Source organism: Perognathus longimembris, chromosome 21, assembly GCF_023159225.1.
Source record: "Perognathus longimembris pacificus isolate PPM17 chromosome 21, ASM2315922v1, whole genome shotgun sequence".
In the NCBI taxonomy this organism is placed as follows: domain Eukaryota; kingdom Metazoa; phylum Chordata; class Mammalia; order Rodentia; family Heteromyidae; genus Perognathus; species Perognathus longimembris.
This window is the reverse complement of record NC_063181.1, coordinates 17967909-17987808: the sequence shown is the minus strand read 5'-3', so window position 1 is coordinate 17987808 and position 19900 is coordinate 17967909. Positions and strand designations below refer to the sequence as shown.

The 19900-nt window shown below is 34.5% G+C and overlaps 1 protein-coding gene across 2 annotated transcripts in view; it reads left to right on the top strand.

Moving 5' to 3' along the window:
* Nucleotides 1-19900, top strand: part of Glra3 (glycine receptor alpha 3) — a 124364-nt gene that overhangs the window by 90019 nt on the left and 14445 nt on the right. For both annotated transcript variants that reach the window (XM_048330596.1, XM_048330597.1), the window contains exons 6-8: nucleotides 10104-10241; nucleotides 13898-14112; nucleotides 17916-18059. In XM_048330596.1, the coding sequence (XP_048186553.1) occupies nucleotides 10104-10241; nucleotides 13898-14112; nucleotides 17916-18059 (497 nt within the window). The remainder of the gene's footprint in view (nucleotides 1-10103; nucleotides 10242-13897; nucleotides 14113-17915; nucleotides 18060-19900) is intronic.

Genomic DNA, 19900 nt, shown 5'->3' with positions numbered 1-19900 from the left:
GATCTTTTTTTGTTTGAAGAGGGGAGCAGGAAGAATGTGCTAAATTGCAAGTTTGTGGCAATAATACCATTTTATGGACCTAGGAGTGCTAAAGAAAGGTATGTTTAAAATAACGCTACTACATAAGTACATAAGTATAAGGACTTTCATGAAAACCACATGGTATTTGAAAATATACCAAGAGGGGTAGCATTTTATCATTCCCATAGTATTTATATGATGGCTTGGTAAACCGGTTTTTCAAACACATTAATGACTTTGCTAGGTAAGAGGGTTATTATGAGTGAAACAGAATGTATTGAATTTCTGAGTTCTAATTACTCACATACTTTTCTCTACAATTGATATTTTTATTTCAATCGTATATGTTATTTTAGGCTTTGATTGCAAGTACTTCAACAGATATATTTTGGCCAGTTTTGGCAATGTTCTCTTTTGGTTGAAGTTTAAGTAGTAAGTAAAAATTAGTAAGTATAAGTCCTATTACATTTGAGAGGAGGATTGTGACATGATTTATGTGGCAAATTACGAAGTAATGAATAATTTATAGCAATATCTAGATTCCTGTCAAGGCTAATGCACATCCACTTTCATTAGAATATGTATGTGTAAAATGTGAATTTCTGTGTGTGAAATCTATCCATTGTTCTACTGATAACTTTCTCTTGAGCATTCAACAAAGGTATTGCAGTGATCAACATTTGTGACATTTTACATTGAAACATAATGGCATTCAATATGCATTATCTTCTCTTGAGGTTTCAATGAATATATTGTAGTGATAGATATTTTGTGATATACTACATTGAAGAGCAATTGCATTAAAATTTATCATCTTGTTCTCTGATATTTAAAGTATCCAATCATATTTAGAAATTGAATTTCATAGCTTTAATGAATACTGTTTTACAAAACACTTGGGTATTTCCAGGAATGAGAATCTAAAAGGGCTTCATGCTAATATCAGTTAGCACTTCTTTCTTTAAAATTATACCAAATTTGGAATCTTATATATGAGCAGAATTTTTGATGTATTAGACGTGAGAAGAAAAGTAACAACATGATTAGTACAGTGCCTTTCTCCCTTTTACCAAAAACTGTGAGTTCATTAATTTGAACAGATCTGAAGCTTTGATTTTCTGCCAGGCAGACATGTAAATGTTATCCTATGAGTTGGAGCTTACTCCCAAGTAGTATTGGAGTCTGTAATCTCCTTCTACAGAAATCTACCTAGCCACAACACTCTTTTTCCTCATTAAAACGGGGCTCATGGTCAGGTCCTTTTTGGCTGTTAATTCAGATTTCTCACAAGAACTTTAAACATTTGATGTTCAATATGTGTCAGTCTTGTGCAACTGAAAAAATTGAACAAAATTATTGTGATTGTCACTTAAAAAGCATTTGGGGGGGGGGCTGGGAATATTGCTTAGTGGTAGAGTGCTTGCCTTGCATACATGAAACCCAGGGTTCAATTCCTCAGCAACACATATATAGAAAACGCCAGAAGTGGTGCTGTGGCTCAAGTGGTAGAGTGCTAGCCTTGAGTGAAAAGAAGCCAGGGACAGTGCTCAGGCCCTGAGTTCAAGCTCCAGGACTGGCAAAAAAAAAAATCAAAAACAAAAAACATTTAGGGCTGAGCTCCAATGTCTCATGCCTATTATCTTAGCTACTCAGGAGGTTAAGATCTGAGGTTTAGGTTCAAAGCCAGCCAGGCTTTGTAGATTTCAAGAATCTACAAGACTCACCTCTAATTAATCATCAAAAACCCAGAAGTGGACGGTTTATGTGTAAGTGCTAGCTTTGAACAACAACAACAAAATTGCTCAGCTACAGTGCCCAGGACATGAGTTCAAGCCCTGGGACCAGCAAACACACACACACACACACACACACACACACACACACACACACACACACTTAGGAATCACATGTTTCTACTTTTAACTCAAGAGGAAGATGAGAAAGATTAAATCTGTGATATATTATACACTGCTTTGAGTCTCCAAAGAGAAACCTACCCAAAGCACTTGTAATATAGTGGTTATAGATGAGTTATACCAGAAACATTTAGTGACATTGTGATCAGTAAGAAAAATACTTAATTTAGCAGATCCCGACTTGAAATGAAACCACATGGAACAGAATGAGTTTTAGTAAAAGAATTAAAACTTGAGGCACAAATTATGTATAAAAGTATTTAAGTGAAATAGATTTTGGCATAACAGTTGTTCCTTGTCAGGTCAATAAAATCCACTTGAGTAATATTTCTCCTAGCAATATCCGGCATGTGCCAAGAGAGAGTGTTTTCTTCTCTTTGTTTTTTGAATTCCAGCTGCTGAGTAACAACTTAGGCATTTACAAACTGGGTCAGTTGAGAAATCTCTCTCTCTCTCTCTCTCTCTCTTTCTCTCTCTGTCTCTCTCTCTCTCCATTTGATGAAGTTGGGCAAACTATAATTCGTAGTTCATTTTAAAACTAAATGTGCATTTATGCTGTATCAACACATCTCTAAATCCATTTTGAACTTTCAGCTCTTGCCCAAAATGCATTCCCTTCCTTTTGAACATGTGTATCTTTTACATATTATACAGGGTCTACAGAATTACCCAATAACCTATTTTATGTGTATAGTCTTTTAAGCTTTTGTTAAACTACCAAAGATTATTAAAAAGTGACAATATATTTCAATATTTGAATAGCATCTTCAAAATGAGAGGATTGTTTCTATTGTTCCAATTAGGAAAGTTGAACAGCAAAAATTAAATGTGTAATATATTATACATATGCACATATTATAGTATAAATTAGCATTAACTCACAATTCTCAAAAATTGCCCATTTTTAAGTTAGCTTCACCTCACAGTCCTCAGTCATGTTTTCCATTTCTAAGTTAGCTTTATAAATAGTATTATTTTATTTCATTTCTCTTTTCTCCTCTTCTCATATGTATGCTAATGTATCATATGTATATCTTTATATTCGTCTGTACACATACTATATCTGTGATTATGAATTTCAAAGATACCTCATATAAAGTAGAACACTTTAAAACATCTTAGTATCAAACCCAGGCTAACATTGATATTTTATTTCAATTTTAAGATTTTTAACTCTAATTATATTATATCTAATCCTATTTTCATCTCTTTTACCTTGAGCTTTCCATCTTCTGCATCCTTAGTAGTCATCACTGGTTTGTCTGAAATTTTGTATAAGCTTTTGCTTGGCTTTACATTTTTGTTTTCACTTACATTTTGTGTGGTGTTAACATCACAGCTTTATTGTGGCATTTACTGCACAAACTGTTTCATATGTATATTCACACACATATAATTAAATCTATATTTTCATACATTCCAGTATTGCAAAAATATTACAACATACATTAACCGAGAATTTAATAGCATAAATGTTGCTTGCATTTTAAATCCACATTTTATTTTGTCTCAATTTTTGTCTAAATTAGTAGACTATTTCCCTATAATTATGTATTTTTCTTATTTATTGTCAAAGTGATGTACAGAGAGGTTACAGTTTCATATGTTAGGCATTGGATACATTCCTTGTACTGTTTGTTACCTCCTCCCTCATTCCCCCCTCCCCATTCCTCTTTCCCTCTCCCCCCCATGAGTTGTTCAGTTGGTTTACACCAAACAGTTTTGCAAGTATTGCTTTTGTAGTCGTTTGTCTTTTTATCCTGTGTCTCTCAATTTTGGTATTCCCTTTCACTTTCCAAGTTCTAATAACAGTATATACAGTTTCCAATGTACTCAGATAAGATACAGTGATAGTGCAGGTACAACCACAGGAAGGGGATGCAAGAGGATCATCAACAATAGAAGCTACAGTTTCACATGGCATGTTGAAAGTAAATACAACAGTGATATATCACTTGTTTCCATAACATGGAGCTCATTTCACTTAGCATTATCTTATACATTCATAGGGGCATAGCTGTTAGGCTCTTGTGATCCTCAGCTGTGACTAGCCTAAACCTGTGCTAATTATTCCCTATGAGGGAGACCACAGAGTCCATGTTTCTTTGGGTCTGGCTCACTTCACTTAGTATAAATTTTTCCAAGTCCTTCCATTTCCTTATGAATGGGGCAATGTCATTCTTTCTGGGAGAGGCATAAAATTCCATTGTGTATATGTACCACATTTTCTTTTAAGTGTTTCCATGCTGGTTTGAATTTTAAGATTTTATTCCATACTGCTTATGTGACTGACCATTCTATAAGACATTTAAACATTAAAGCATTGTATACTTTTCTCTATTAGCCAAATCCACCCCAAACTGTCAGTGTTATGCATATATATGTATATGTATATATATATATATATATATATATATATACTCTCAATTATTTTCCAATTGAAAAATCAATTGAGATTCTCATTTAAACTGAAATTATGAAACTGAAATCATGGAACCATTTTGGAAAACTAAAGACCTATGACCACAGCAATTTCACTACGTTTATTTCAAACTTCTTTGCTTTTAATAAAATTCAATGATTTACATCTCGTTTCTCTGTGTAAGCTCATTTTTTGTTGACAAAAAAAGAAAAGTTTTGTTCATAGTAATCTTGAGTGCTCAACAACATTGAAAATCCATTTTGTATGCTATTAGATTAAGCAGAGTTTGCCTTAGTGTCCCAGATATGAGAAGAGGTGAAAGAAGCCAGTGAAGATGAAGTGATAGGGAGAAAAGGCAGTAAAAAAGCATTCCATAGAGGATTCCCATTGATGATGTTAGAAAATAGGCAATCCTTCATGGTGGATAAGAGATGCCCAGAAGTGAAGAGAGAGAAACCTATTTAGGTGTCTTGGGTACCTAGTAATCACCATAATTGCTATATTCAGTAGAATAGGAGAGTGCAAAAATATATCAAGGGCTTCAAGGGAGCTAGAGAAAAGGGGAATGGTATTGTGTGTGGTAATCTTCTCGCAGAGTGGCCTGAGCCAACATATATGGCCATAAGAAGTAAAATATAAGCCAGACTCAGAAAGCTAAGTATCATATGATTTGTCTTACATATGAAATCTACAACATAAAAATAACAATATGAGAGCACAAAGAGCAATCTTGGGGAGGGCCATAAGTGGGAGTGAAACATTACCAAACGGATGAATGTGATCAAAGTACATTATATGCTTACATTAAAATAGAATGACAATATCCATTGTAAATTGTCAAAACAATGTCATGAGGGAGAATAAGCAAAAGTAATAGATAGGTGACCCAATTCTATATGTACATGTTGAAAATACCACAATAAAATATTGTGAACAATTAATGTATTCTAATAAAATTTAAAGAAATAAACATAAACTCAAATATATAAAAATACATCAGTGTGATTTTTTTTAGATATAGAAGTAAAAGGTAGATAGATGAGAGAGACAGGCAGACAGATAGGTCAACTCTTATTTGTTTTTCTCATGTTGTGGTGTGGTGTGGTGTTTTATGGCTGTTAGGTTTCTTGGAAAGGTCTATATGTTCCCACAGAGTCTCATAAATATGCAACTGGTCACTTCAATTCCCAGCCAATCTACCAAGAATTTTATGATAAAATAATTTCCAAATCCAATTATTTTGAGGGGGGTAAAATGGTCTGAGAACAGAAACAGACCCCAGCAAGGGTGTGAGACTGACTGCACCACTAGTAAAATGATTTCCCAGGCAACAAATGAAAACACCAAAGCCCAGTGACACCAATGCAAATGACCATGAACTTTACCAGACCCAGAATTATTGGGGTTTTGACAGAAAAAAAGAACAAAATTATTTCTGTGTTGCTAAGGGCAGACCATCAAACAATAGAGACCCAACTGGCTCATTTCTCCATATTGCCACAAGTATACTTCAACCTCTGCTTTTCATTAGGGTGAGCATATAATTTATTATCAAAATAAGAATGAATTTCACAATAAAAATAGGACACCATAAATAGGGCACTTTTATATTAATTGTTGAGTAATTACTAATTATGTAAGTAATTACTAATAATGACATACATATAGGGAGATAAAAATTCAAATCATTTTAGAAGCATCTTTAAAAATACAATACTTGTTACTGAATTCGTACTTGTTGAGACTGTTCTTTTACTGTGCTATGTGGACTCAGTTTAACTGAAAATAATATCTCTTCCTGACTAGGAGAAATGAGTAAAGAGAATTCCAAAACTTTGAACACCTTTCCTTAAGATGTTAGATTGATTCTCTGGGATTCAGTCATCTTTAACTGGCAAAATTATGCTCATTTCCCTCAAGTCCACCTCAGTTAGCTAGAATAGAAGGAACATAACAACATAAAAATTTATAATCCAATGAAAGGAGATATGACTTTGTTTTACATGTCTAAATACAGTTTAGTTACTTCAACCCAGCTATGTATAAATTAATGACAATCATCCTTGCACTGATGAGCTTTATAAAGTTCATGGAATCCCTTTCATAGTTTCAGCAACTTACAAAGATACTTAAATAGAGTGGGCACTCTGTTTATTGAATTACTAAATAAATTCCAGCAATTTGACTTAATAGTTAAGGGAAACATTTCATAACATTTTTTCTAATTTAACAATATTTAAATGCTTTCATTAAACTTTTGCAAAACAGACAGACTTGATATTTTAGAGCAGTTTTATGTCCACAACAAAATTGAGCAAGAACTATGAATTCTTCATATACTACCTGGTTCTTACTGAACCTGCCACAATGAGACACCATTCCGTACTTTACACAAAAGTAAACATGATGTTATATACTGTGATGGATGAATGGATGGATGGATGGATGGATGGATAGATGGATGGATAGATAGAGCCATTATTATAAATTTTAAAGTTGTTTCACCATCCTAAAAGTCCCTGTGACCCATCTACTTATCCCACCCTCTCTCTGGTTCCTGTCAATCACTAATGTTTTTGAAGTCTCCATAGTTGTACCATTTTCAGTTTGTCATATAGAGGGAAGCATACAGCATATTGTTTTTCCAGACTGTCTTTGTTTACTTTGTAAATTGCACATGAGCATCTTATGCATCTTTTTGTGTCTTTCTGGATCATTTCCTTTTCTTAAATAAAAAGACTTTTTTTTCTCTTTTACAACAGTTTTAAGTTCACAATAAAATTGTCTCTGATGTGAATCTCAGATGATCAGTAATCTTAACTATGGTCTGTGGTCATGTGACTCACAAACCTATAACTCCAGTTCTAAACCACATACACACACGCGCGCGCCCACACGCGTCCCCCCCCCCCACACACGTACAATGAAAAAAAACAAAGAAGAGGCATTGTAAAATAATGGGTGAAAAAAAGTTCCATTGGATGGTCAGAGAAGCTATTCTAGTGGTGTAAAATGTGAGATGTAAAAGATGCACATAGCAGTCTGTAAGTGATGGATTACAAGCTTAACATTTCTTAATTTTTTTCATATATATCGATATATATTACTATGTATATGAATATATAGATATATTTCCAATTTTGGTTAAATGACCTGCTAATGTATCGTCTCTCAGTTGTTATACTCCAGGCGGACCACCACAAATTTTTGGTTGTTGTTGTTTTATCGACTCATGAAGGAAAATAAATTTTGATTCTGCAGGTATTTCTGATGGCTTAATAGCAATTTTTTTTAATATCACATTTTGAACATTTGGAAAATACTGTTTCTTGTGTAAAAATAGTCTGTGTCCAAAAGACTGAAACAATTTATTTCTACATTGAGAAGTCAAAATTTATTATTAATTATAAATATTTTCTGTTGTTTTCCTTAACATGAAGATTCACATTCAAGAAAATGATCTGTCAGTTACCTAAGCATAGCAACTAGCTTGCCAGCTATTTTGTTTGTAAAATAAAAATGATATTTGAAGATGTAACAATAACCCCCATGATGTTTCATAACAAATACCTTATTTCACTCACAACTCCATCACTACAGTGTTTCTCCTTTTAAAAATATAATTACAATACAAAGGTGAATTACTCAGATAGACGAACCATTTCTCACATAGAATATTAAAAAAGACAATATTATCTAAGGATCAAGATTTAATAAAATTAATACTGATGACTATTCAAGGATCAAGTACATTCTCCCATAAAAGAGGCATTGTGGTTTCCCCTTCCCCCTTTCTTTGTATCAAGGGATATAACAGGAAAGACTACAATAACTTGTAGATTAGTCTGGTGCCATGAAAGTGCTAGAATTTTTATCCACCATTGTTATTTCAACATCAGAGTCAATTTGGAAACAATAAGGAAAATACTGTCTTATTATGACTATGAATGTGCTTCTGACCTTGTGAAGTCCAAGAAAGGAGCATGCTAGGGGAATATTTCCCAACTATAATATATATATATATATATATATATATGTATACACACACATACATATATCTTGTGATATCCCTCATTTCAATTGCATGGGGAATTTTAAAAGTCAAACTTTGCAACTTGTAATTTGAACTTTGTACAAGCTTCTATTAATCTATCTGTTCATTCGTAAGTTCTTTAGGCAAACTAAATCTTGATCATTGAAGACCTTGGGTTTTTTTTTCTTTGCTATAAACTTCATGAGTTTTTGCTTCTTTCACATTGTTTACGAGCAGCCCCACCTTGATTTCAAAGACCAACTCAAGTGATCTTATATACAGTTGGTATTCAAGAAATACTTGTTAAAGAAAAAAGTATGAGCCATTTGTTTACAGATTTTTACAACAGTTACTATGCGATATTTGTGGATAAAGTTGAGGTTAATGTCTCTGTTCCCTGAAGAAATTATTTTTCATTATGAGACTTATTGGGGAACAAGGCATTTAAATTCACTATGATGTTGAAGAGCAATCTCTCCCACTTAATATTCTCAGACTTCTCTAGAACCTATTAACTGAAAACATAAAATAATAAGACAGTTAAAATATATAAAGGAAAACTGATTAAGTTTTGTCTGAAGGTATGTTGAGGATATAATACCAAGGCTTTAGCTTTCTAACACACCCAGCATATTACTCGAACTAAAGGAATGACTCCTTTAAGTTTCATCATCTCATTATTTTCCTTCTTATTTCAAACTTAATGTTGTTTGGGTTCTATTGAAGTAGAATAGCAGATTATCCAATTCCTACTCTTAAATAACTTAATTCCAATGTTTATTTTACAAAAGATGAAGTTAGTTATATTTCTATAAATTACATAAGACACTAAAGCTTTTTTTCAGAGAATGTCAGAGAACTTGTCTCTTTTCACGGAATACTTTTGAAAAATGTAGCATGTCAAAATCAGATGACATTTCAGCTCAAATACCCATTAATCTCCTTAAACTGGAATGAAATTTCACATTGTCCTATGAGGAATAAAATGTGTGCCATTTTAGGCAGCAGTTAACAATGAATGCTTCTTGTATCATCTCTAGATCATTGATAACTATCCATTTCCAGGGAAAAAAATATTTAGAATGGATACCTTAATGACTTTTTGATAAAAAGTGACAGTAAAATCATAATGGCCAAATCCATTAGTTAATTCTGTGCAAGGCTTTGTTCCTCCATAAATGATTTCATGTGGATCTTCTTTATACTATTACTTCCCCTAAACAGAAGACATGTTTATGTACAATATCATTTTTTGTGTTTGTGGAAACATTAAAAATAGAAGTAGATACTATACAAGCTAAAATAGTTAACAAGAAACACATCTGGCTGTAGTAACTCCTCCACTCCAAATGTAGTTTAAGTCATTTTCTAAGCAGTGACAGTGTCTGTTTTTTGTTGAAAGAGTAATGAATAACTCGAGAAAAAGGGGAAGGGGGAAATTAGTAGAGTAGAAATATATGAACATCTCTGAATTAATCTAGTAGCTTAAAATTCGTGCCTACCATGTTATATTTTTGTGAGCCTTCTTCATTTTCTTACATTATTTGGTGTGCTTTCTAAAAGAAAAAACTTGTCTATTAGAATCAGGTAAAATATACTTTTAAGCTGATACTGTTTGGTCTTCTTATGTGACTGTACAACTGTATTTTTATTGCTTCTCTTTGGTTGTCTTTTATTTGGACTATAAATATTTTTGGAATGTTTTGTCTAGTTGGGTACACTATGAATGATCTCATTTTTGAATGGCAAGATGAAGCACCCGTGCAGGTGGCAGAAGGACTCACTTTGCCCCAATTTCTGTTGAAAGAAGAAAAAGATTTACGATACTGCACTAAGCATTACAATACAGGTAGAAGTGATATTATGCTTAAATACACTTAATGGCTATAATTTTATGATATACAAATGCTACTTAACTACAAATATAGGTAAATGATTATATGTAACTCAATGTTTTTCAAAAAGAACAGAAAACAGATGGATTTGAACCTTATGGATGTGTTGACTCATTGTGTACTCTTATGTAATTACATTATAATTTATACTTAGAAATGCTTGGAAATTTAATTATATTTACTTATTTTTGTGAAAGGCCAACATTAACAGAATGGTAATTTTTCTAAAAAATGTTATTTCTTTTCATGAAAAATATAACATTTAACCATTCTTAGGCAGTAAACAGTATATGCTAACAAAATAAAAAGAAGTGGTTTGCTTATTTTTAAGTGTTCATATGTCTGAATTTTTTCCCTTGGTCATATTTTCATGTATTTCAGACCATGTTTTGTCTAAATACCTATCGTTCATACTGACACAGGAACTTTGTGTTCTGAGCGCTCACCAGACAATGTTGCCAAAATCAGGCATTATTCACTGAGATATTCTTCTTCACTAATATGGACTATTCCCACAATGCCTGCAGTGAGGGCCTAGCCTTCCAGTGCAGCCACTGCTGCACTTCCTATCTCATAACAGGAAACTATGCTATAGCCTGGCCTCTTGGATTTTTCAAAACTACAATCTAATTTTTCCCAATACCAAGCCTGAGTTGCTAGTCATTCGCTCCCTAATTCACCATATAAGATACAAACCTCGTTGTCATTTTTACCACCCTGAAGTGAGGGTTTTATCTAGCTTGTGAGGGAGTTCAAAGTGAAATATCTCAGTACAGAGATAAAGGTCAGGCAAGTCAACGGCCCTGTTTTAGCTAGGTGTCTTTAGTCAATTGGATCAATAAACTCTATTTTAGGGAAAAAGCTGAATAAAATCTCAACTGAGGTAAGGGGCATATTCGTTTCTTAGAAATGTCATAGAAATCACAAATTTAGAGGCTTAAACCATGAGAAATGTATTCTTGCCTAGTTCTGGAAACTACAAGTTTTACATCAGACATTCAATAGAGAAGAGTTTTCTGTGGAGGCACTAGGAAATAATTATTTTCTGCCTTTTCCTAGCTTCCTATTAATTTGAATTCCTTGGGGAATATATGGGAATAGATAAAGATATATATGTGTGTGTATATATATATATATATATATATATATTCTCTGCCTCCTTAGTATGATGATATTCTGTCATCTATTTCTCTTAATCCAGGCTTCCCTCTTATGAGGACACCAGTAATATCAGTTTAAAGCCTTATAGAATTACTTCATTTTAGCTTGATTTCATCTACAAAAGAACCCACATTATTTCCAAATAAAGCCCTATTCCCAAGTTACAGGGAGACATAAATTTTAGGAAGATAGATACAATTTAGAACAAAGGTAAAGATAGAAACCTAACTTCGGGGTGTATTTTGATTGTATAAGATCTCAATATCCTGCATTAGCATCAAGTAAATCTGCATGCTTTCCTATTTCAGTTTAAAAGAATGAGCTTACACTTACGAATCTGCTATAAGCAAAACTGAACAAGAAGAATAGGAGTTTAAAATAAAATGGCTGGCCTCACTTACATAAGACAAAAAGTATTTGGTACTTTCCCCAAGCAAGTACCTGGATAATTTGCCTCTGACAATAAGCTCCTATAACACAAAGGATTCATCTGTTAATTATTTTCCAACAATAGGATAAGATACTACATAGTTGTCACGTTCTTTATACAAATACAAAAAAGAAAATATCAGGATATATATGAACCCTACTTGGTAGAAAACAGCCTTTCCTCCTATTAAATAAAATGCATTGAAGTTAAAATAGACCATACAAGCTTAAACACTTTATTCAGTTAATTTATGATTTCAAAATCATCTTTTCAGTAACATATTTCAAAACTGTATTATCTTCCTCCTGATCATCTCTCAAAATATCTTCCTTCCTCTTAACTGGTTGCCTTTTGCTATGATAGATAGGCAATGAATTTGAGGAGAAGGGGCCCAATTTATTTACTCATCTCTTTAGAACCACACGTAATAAAATATACTCATGTGCATGCACAAGACACAAGAGTATTCACATGTATATACACATACTCCTATCCTTCTCAGCAATATATTTAAAATATATATTTAAAGTTGGAAACCAGTGGCTCATATCTGTAATCCTAGCTACTCAGGAGCCTGAAGTCTCCAGTATGAGACTCATCTCCAATTAACCACATACTCCCCTCCACACACACACACAAAAAAAAACAAACCACAAACCAAAATAGAGCTAAGGGATCATGCATATGACCTGAGTTCTAGTACTAGCACAGGAACAAACATAAGTAAATAGATACATAGACAGATAGATAGATGGATAATAGTGAAAGCTAACATTCCTTGAGCTCAAGAAGCTTTGTTAAGATTTGTTAACACTTATCTTGGAATCACTTGCATCCTCCACTTTGAGGCAGTGCCCATGTGCCCTTACTTCAGATCTAACTCATGTGAAGAGATTTGCATCAAACCCTACCTAGCAACACAACAGGAATTTTCCTGAACAAAGTCTTTGACAATTTTCTTTTCTGGTAGGGTCATGCCAACTTATTTTAAGAACCTCTGGTTTCAGCCAGGCATTGGTGGCTCACGCCTATAATCCTAGCTACTCAGGAGGCTGAGATCTGAGAATCATAATTTAAAGCCAGACCAGGCAGGAAAGTCCATGAGACTCTTATCTCCAATTAGCCACCAGAAAACCAAAAGTGGCACTGTGGCACAAGTGGTAGTGCTAGCCTTGAGCGGAGGAGCTCAGGGACAATGCTCAGGCCCAGCGTTCAAGCCCAACATTTAAAAAACAAAAAACAAAAACAAAAACAACAACAAAAACTACTCAGATTTCATCTCAAAATGACCACACCAAAAAGAGAATAAGCCAAGAATTTGATTTAGAACAATAAGTGTTTTAAGAAGAGGTAATAATGTAGTTGAGATTACAAGGTAGGGGAAAGGAGATGATAAAAATATCAATTTAATGTTTACTGATATTTTACACTTTTTCACTTAACTTAATGGAAGAAAATAATGAGACATGCATGCATATATAGCTCACTGTTTTTCATATGCTTAAATATTTGTTAAATATTATTAATGTGTAATAAGACACATTTTCCTTTTGTTTGTATTTTTGTTTAATCTTTACTTCTCAACTGTATTTATCTCTTAGTATTTTTATATAAATGTAAAGGTTTCTGAAATAAATTCCAAAGTTCCTAAATAAGCATGTAGAAGCAACAGAAATGATTAAAAAAGATTTTTATGTTATAAATATGCAATGCCCTGTCTACTTCACAAGCAATTGTTAGAACCATGTGAAAAAATGGATCTTTGGGCCTCGGTATCTAATATTGTTGCATAGTTTTTTGCTATATATAGGTATGTGTATGTGTATAAATATATACACAACACCCATAGTTTTCTGTTATTACATTCTTCTAGATGCTAAATGAAAAGAAACTTTAAAAATCATAAACAAATTTGAATGTGTGATTTGTGACAGCATCCTAATACAAGTGAAACTGTGTTATTTGATGCTATAACAAGGTCTACTTTTTGTCACTGTGGCCTTCTTTCACATCAATTAGGAAAGTTTACATGTATAGAAGTGCGATTCCATCTGGAACGGCAGATGGGGTACTACCTCATCCAGATGTACATCCCCAGTCTCCTGATTGTCATTCTGTCCTGGGTTTCCTTCTGGATCAACATGGATGCAGCCCCTGCCAGGGTGGCTTTGGGAATTACTACCGTGCTGACCATGACTACCCAGAGTTCAGGATCACGGGCTTCCTTACCGAAGGTAAATGCATGGAAGGAATAGTCACATATCAGATCATGTGTTTGGAAAGTCATCATCACCGGGTTTGTCGGATATGATTCCATAGTATCTGTCCTTTATTGCTTCTTTTAAAAGTAGCATGTTGCCTTTGGAGAAAAACATCTAAAACTAGAAATAGATAAAGATCCTCATGGAAGTTAGGGAGAGAAAGAAGAATGCAAAGTGATGGAGAGGAAGGAAGCAACATAGAGAACACAGGCCACAGAACCCCTCGAAGGAAGATTCTTTGAGGTGGAAAGCTTCTTCTGCAAGAGTGCTTCAGAGACAAGGTCCCCATGAGAATGCATCTCATTAGTAAGGCTTCAGATTTAATATCTACACTTTTGTATTCAAGGAGACAGAGTGAGCTGAGCAGAAATCGGTGCTGAGCAGATATTGAGCCTTAAAAAAAATTAAGATTTAGTTTCATAGGGAACTGGGATGGGCAATGTAGCCCAGAGAGACACAAGGGATTGGATGAAGGCCACTCCAGAGGATGTCAGATAGTGATAGGCTGATGTTCGTAATTATGAGTCTCATAGGAAGAGTATGGGTCATGAGTACACTGACTAGGAACTGTCATTTTTTAATGTTGCTACTCTTAGACCAAGCCTGCCACATCCTTTATTTGTTATATGCGGAGGGCCAGCTAGGTAGAGAAGGAGATAAAGAGCTAAAAATTGGTAAAAAGCACTCACAGGCAGGTTGTGAAAAAGTAGATCTTTAAAATACCTTACTACTCAAGAGATATACATGCTTAGTTGCTTCCTGGAAGGTGCTTCTTGTCATGGAAAACATTCATTGATTTTGTAAATTGTCATTGTGATTTCATTTCTGTGACCCATGTCATTATAGATTCCGGATGTTCAAGAATAAGTGCTTGCTTTATGCATCATAGTTTCCTTGAAATAGTGTGGCTTGATGCTTGAGACAGTGTCTTTGAAAGTTGAATTTATATGAGACAGCGTGTATTTGCAAACCAATATCAATTTCTGACATAATTGAAGAAATTTACATCCATCCTTTGCAAACAGATGTACATTTAACACAGCACTGGAATAAAACAGGAGAGGAGCAGACATGCATGGTGGCACACATCTCTAACCCTAGCTACTGGAGAGACAGACATTGGGGGAATCTAGGTTGTAGCCTAGCCTGGACAAAGAAAAGTTGTTTTGTTTTCTCAACCAATGGCTGGGCCCTTGTGCCCCTCTTATTGAAGCGCTAGTGGGGGACATGATATCTGGGATCAATGCTGCATGCCTACCATTCTCATCAACATAGGGGGAACACAAGAAGGAACACAGCAGCCCAGCCTGGCCCTGTAGAAACTACCTTAAAAATAACATGCAACAAGAGGCTGGGGACATGACTAACTGGTTGGGCTCCTGAGTAACAAATTTGAGGTCTAGAATTCAATTTCCAGTACCACCAAGGAGACAATGAAAGAATTTTCTGTTTTCAAGTGTTCATAGGTAAGTTGACACTATTGTGTCAAGCAAATCAATGTACAAGAAGCATGATGATGGTGATGATGATGACAATGATAATGATTATACTAATGATGGTAATGGACATGAATGTAGAAGGAAGACTTTGCAGGAAGTGATCAACAGCAGAAAGGGAAGAGGGGTAAGAGAGTTTACTGTGGAATAAAGAGAATCTTAGCATATGACATGTAATTTGATGCTCTCTCTTTTAACCTAATCAGTGTTCTATAACAAAATACCATAAAGTACACATGAGAAGCTTCATGCCTTTACAAAAACCTGGTAGCTACCATCTTGACCAATGGATGGACATTTGTGTTTCCTGCTGTGATACATTGTAAATAAAACAGTGCGGAATTCCTACTAAACACAGGCAGACTGGGAGTGACATATACTGTAGAAAGTCATTGTCCTTTACTCAGCAAAAACACCAGTGTCACTAAAAATAAGGAAAGACTGGACGAAGGTTCCACAGAGTGAAGATGGAAAAGATAACGCACCAAATGGTAAATGTAATCCTAGGTTAAGTCCTAGGATGGATTTTTAAACTAGTTTTTAAATAAAAATTGTTATGGGGTCTGAGGATGGGCAGGCAATAAGACCACTCAAACCACAATCAAGAATGTGAAAAATGGGGCTGGGGATATAGCCTAGTGGCAAGAGTGCCTGCCTCGGATACACGAGGCCCTAGGTTCGATTCCCCAGCACCACATATACAGAAAACGGCCAGAAGCGGCGCTGTGGCTCAAGTGGCAGAGTGCTAGCCTTGAGCGGGAAGAAGCCAGGGACAGTGCTCAGGCCCTGAGTCCAAGGCCCAGGACTGGCCAAAAAAAAAAAAAAAAAAAAAGAATGTGAAAGATTTTATTGAGTGAGAAAGCACTGAAGTACCAGGACTGCCCCTAAAGTCAGGATCTCAGAGTCAGGAGGCTGCTTTTAACCCCCTCCCCTTCCCCCCAAAAAAACACAGGAATTTCCCCTTTTGCCTAATTATAATGTCTAGTTAATATTCTGGGAATGGTACAATTCTCAAAAAAGGTATGAAAAACAGGTGACAAACAGGTCAAGACATCTTGGACATAGTAGAAACCATTTAGCGACAAAAAAAAAAAAAACAGGTTGTGGCTTCCCTGGCGGATTCCAGGTGTGAGCAGGGCTAAAAAACAAGGTTGGTCAGTACAGCTCAGGCCAGATTACATTAAACAATACCAATCATAGTTGTCAAGAGCTAGTTTCAATAGATGGTCAATTATCTGAATTTACTCCATTTCAAAATCATCATTCTTAGGGCAATTGGTAAAGTGGGAAGGAGGTGTTAGGATTAAATGGAAAGATGCATTCAATGTTAAATTCCAGATTTTACTGAAAATATGATACCATATCTGGAAATTATTCTTGAAAAGCACGTCAGTGGTATACATACACATAAGACTACATACATTATGTGTGTGTGTTCTCATTTCTTGCTCTTCTACCTCTACCATCAAGTTACATAGTTCAATGTTTACACATATGTATATATGTGTACATATATACATATACAGATATGTCATGATATTTGCAGTAAGATAGTAATGACTGTGGAGCTTGGGAATTCATTTCTCATTCTTATAAACATGTCTAAAATATCTCAGTAGGTAACAAATAGCTATTACTCATTTTAAATGCACTGAAATAGAATTATCTTCATAAAATGGACAAATAAAATTATAAACTACAAATATTTAAGTTAAAAATACTGCACATATAAAATTAAACAATCAATAATCCTTTTTAAATATAAAATTAAATAAGTGTGTATATATAATTTTATTACTAAGTAATAATAAAAAGTGTTTACAAAGAGCTTACAATTCATTAAGTCAGGTTATGAGTACAATGTTTCTTGATCTATGTGACCTCATCCATCAATCTCCCCCAGTCTCTCCCCTTTCATGCCTACCCTCAAGTAGTGTAGTATAATTTTTGCATAATGTGCACTGAATAAGATGACTGCTTTATCTCATTCTTCCTCTTCCATTCGTGTTCTCCCCCACCATTGCTTTCTCCTCAGAAACCATGTAAAATTCTATTTTTATCTTTTGTTTCATCTCTGAGTTAATGTCTCATTTGAAAAGCAATTATAAAATATAAACAAGTCTAAAAGTTTGACTCATCCTTATGATTTCCAGAACTTAGAAAATGAAAAATTCTTCAGGGGAAAAAAAATCCTTGTTTTGTTGTTTTAAACGCAATTTTGTTCCAAAAGGAAATAAAAGATACACGTAACTTTCTCCCTCTGTCTTCTTTGTGAGCTAGGTTTCTTATGTCAAAGCTATCGACATCTGGATGGCAGTGTGCCTCCTTTTCGTGTTTTCAGCGCTTCTTGAATACGCAGCTGTCAACTTCGTATCAAGGCAACACAAAGAACTCCTGCGATTTCGACGCAAGAGAAAGAATAAGGTAAGGGAATCAACAAGATGCTTTTGTGGGGGTTTCACTTTTCATTGGAGAGTTGATCTCCTGTGCTTATAGGGCAGTAACTAGGAATGAGAAATAATATGATATATCTTTGTTTTTAATCCTGGTGAACCTTAAAGTGTCAAAGTACATGCAAAGAGCAAAAAGTACCTCACTATGCTTTAAATACCCCATTAGGTGATGTGGGAGTGTTTTCAACTTCCTTAATGTACTTCTAGAAACCATACACTTCACAACTCTTGCAATGTTTGAGTGTTTCTGATGGTTATATTTCATATGATGCATCAATATACTTATTAAAATTGTTCCTTTTATTGAGATCATGTCTTTGTTTCCACAACATAGTATGTTTCTTAATATCATGATGATACTTCATATAAATCCCTGACTCCTGCTAAGCATATTTTCATAATCTTAACTGTTTTGAGACCCTACAAAAAACACAATGAAGTGCTGTGATTGCTTTACTCTTATCTAATAAAAGAAAATTGAAGTTATAAGAAAATATATTTATACCATGATTGGGAGACAATGAGATGTAACCTACGGAATATAAGTAACCTTCTAGCTGAATAGGAGGTTAGGAATGAGGTTGTTTACTTCTACGAAGACCTTCAGTGGCATCATCCTTTAGAAACATGTATTATTATTATTATTATTATTATTAGTTGTTGTAGAAAGCAGGTGCCATTTGACAAAGCAGTTTATGAATACAATTTATGTTAGTCAGTGTTACTCCATTCACCATTCTCTCCCCTCTTCAACCTGCCCCTTCTCTTGCTTTTCTTATTTTTGTGGTCGATACCATGAGTTCTCTCCCACTTTCCCCTTCATCCATCTACCCCTCTCCCCTTGGACTTACCCTCTAACTTGCAAGTACCCATTTCCTTGGGCATATTTCATTGGATTATAACTTTGAGACACATGGTTTTGACTAACTCCTTTTCCCTTTTTATAACAGAGTTTCTCTCAACAGTACATCTGTGAGTTTGTTTCTTCAGATGTGAATATACCAACTGATAGCTTAAAAGAAAATATACTTTCAAAACATGAATTCCAATTTAGAAATAATTATAGCCAGAGTCTAGTCTCCTGGAATATTGAAGTCTAAACATGAATTGTAAGATAATGGTCCTATCGTGGTGTAACTGCTTAAGGAATTTTAAAGGTTCAGTCGTTTCTGAACTATTGACTACTTATATATGTATTTAGTTTGTTTGTTTCAAAGTGAAGCACTTTGATCTCTCAGTTTTCACATCTACTCAGCATTAAATATATTCCAAGGGCGTAATTGACCTCCCGAAACCCATCACAGTAGTTTTGGAGTGTGGCAAGCTGCTGCATGGAAAGAAGAACAATATTAGGAGACTAAGCATACACTGGATAGGACAAAGTTTTGAGATTGTTTTATTAACTTTTCATGAAAAAAAGCATTTTTGCATAAGAAGATGGATTATGATGAGATTTCCATACCTTTCCTTTCTTTATCTTCTTTCTCCATCTTCCCTTAATCTATTGGCCTACTTATCTCCTCCCTCTCCCTCTCTCTCTCTCTCTCTCTCTCTCTCTCTCTCTCTCTCTCTCTCTCTCTCTGTCTCTCTCTCTGTCTCCTACTCGGTTCCTCTTTCTATGTCTCCTGACACTGACTAAAACACTATGACAAAATGAATGTTGTTATTACTGGAGTAAAGCACTTTCCTCTCTTACCTGTTTGTAACTAACAAAGACAACATGTGTTTTCCCTGTCAACATGATTTGATTTTGCATTTTTATTTCATTATCTTCTTCTTCTTCTGTCTTCATGTATCAAGCATGAGCTTCAA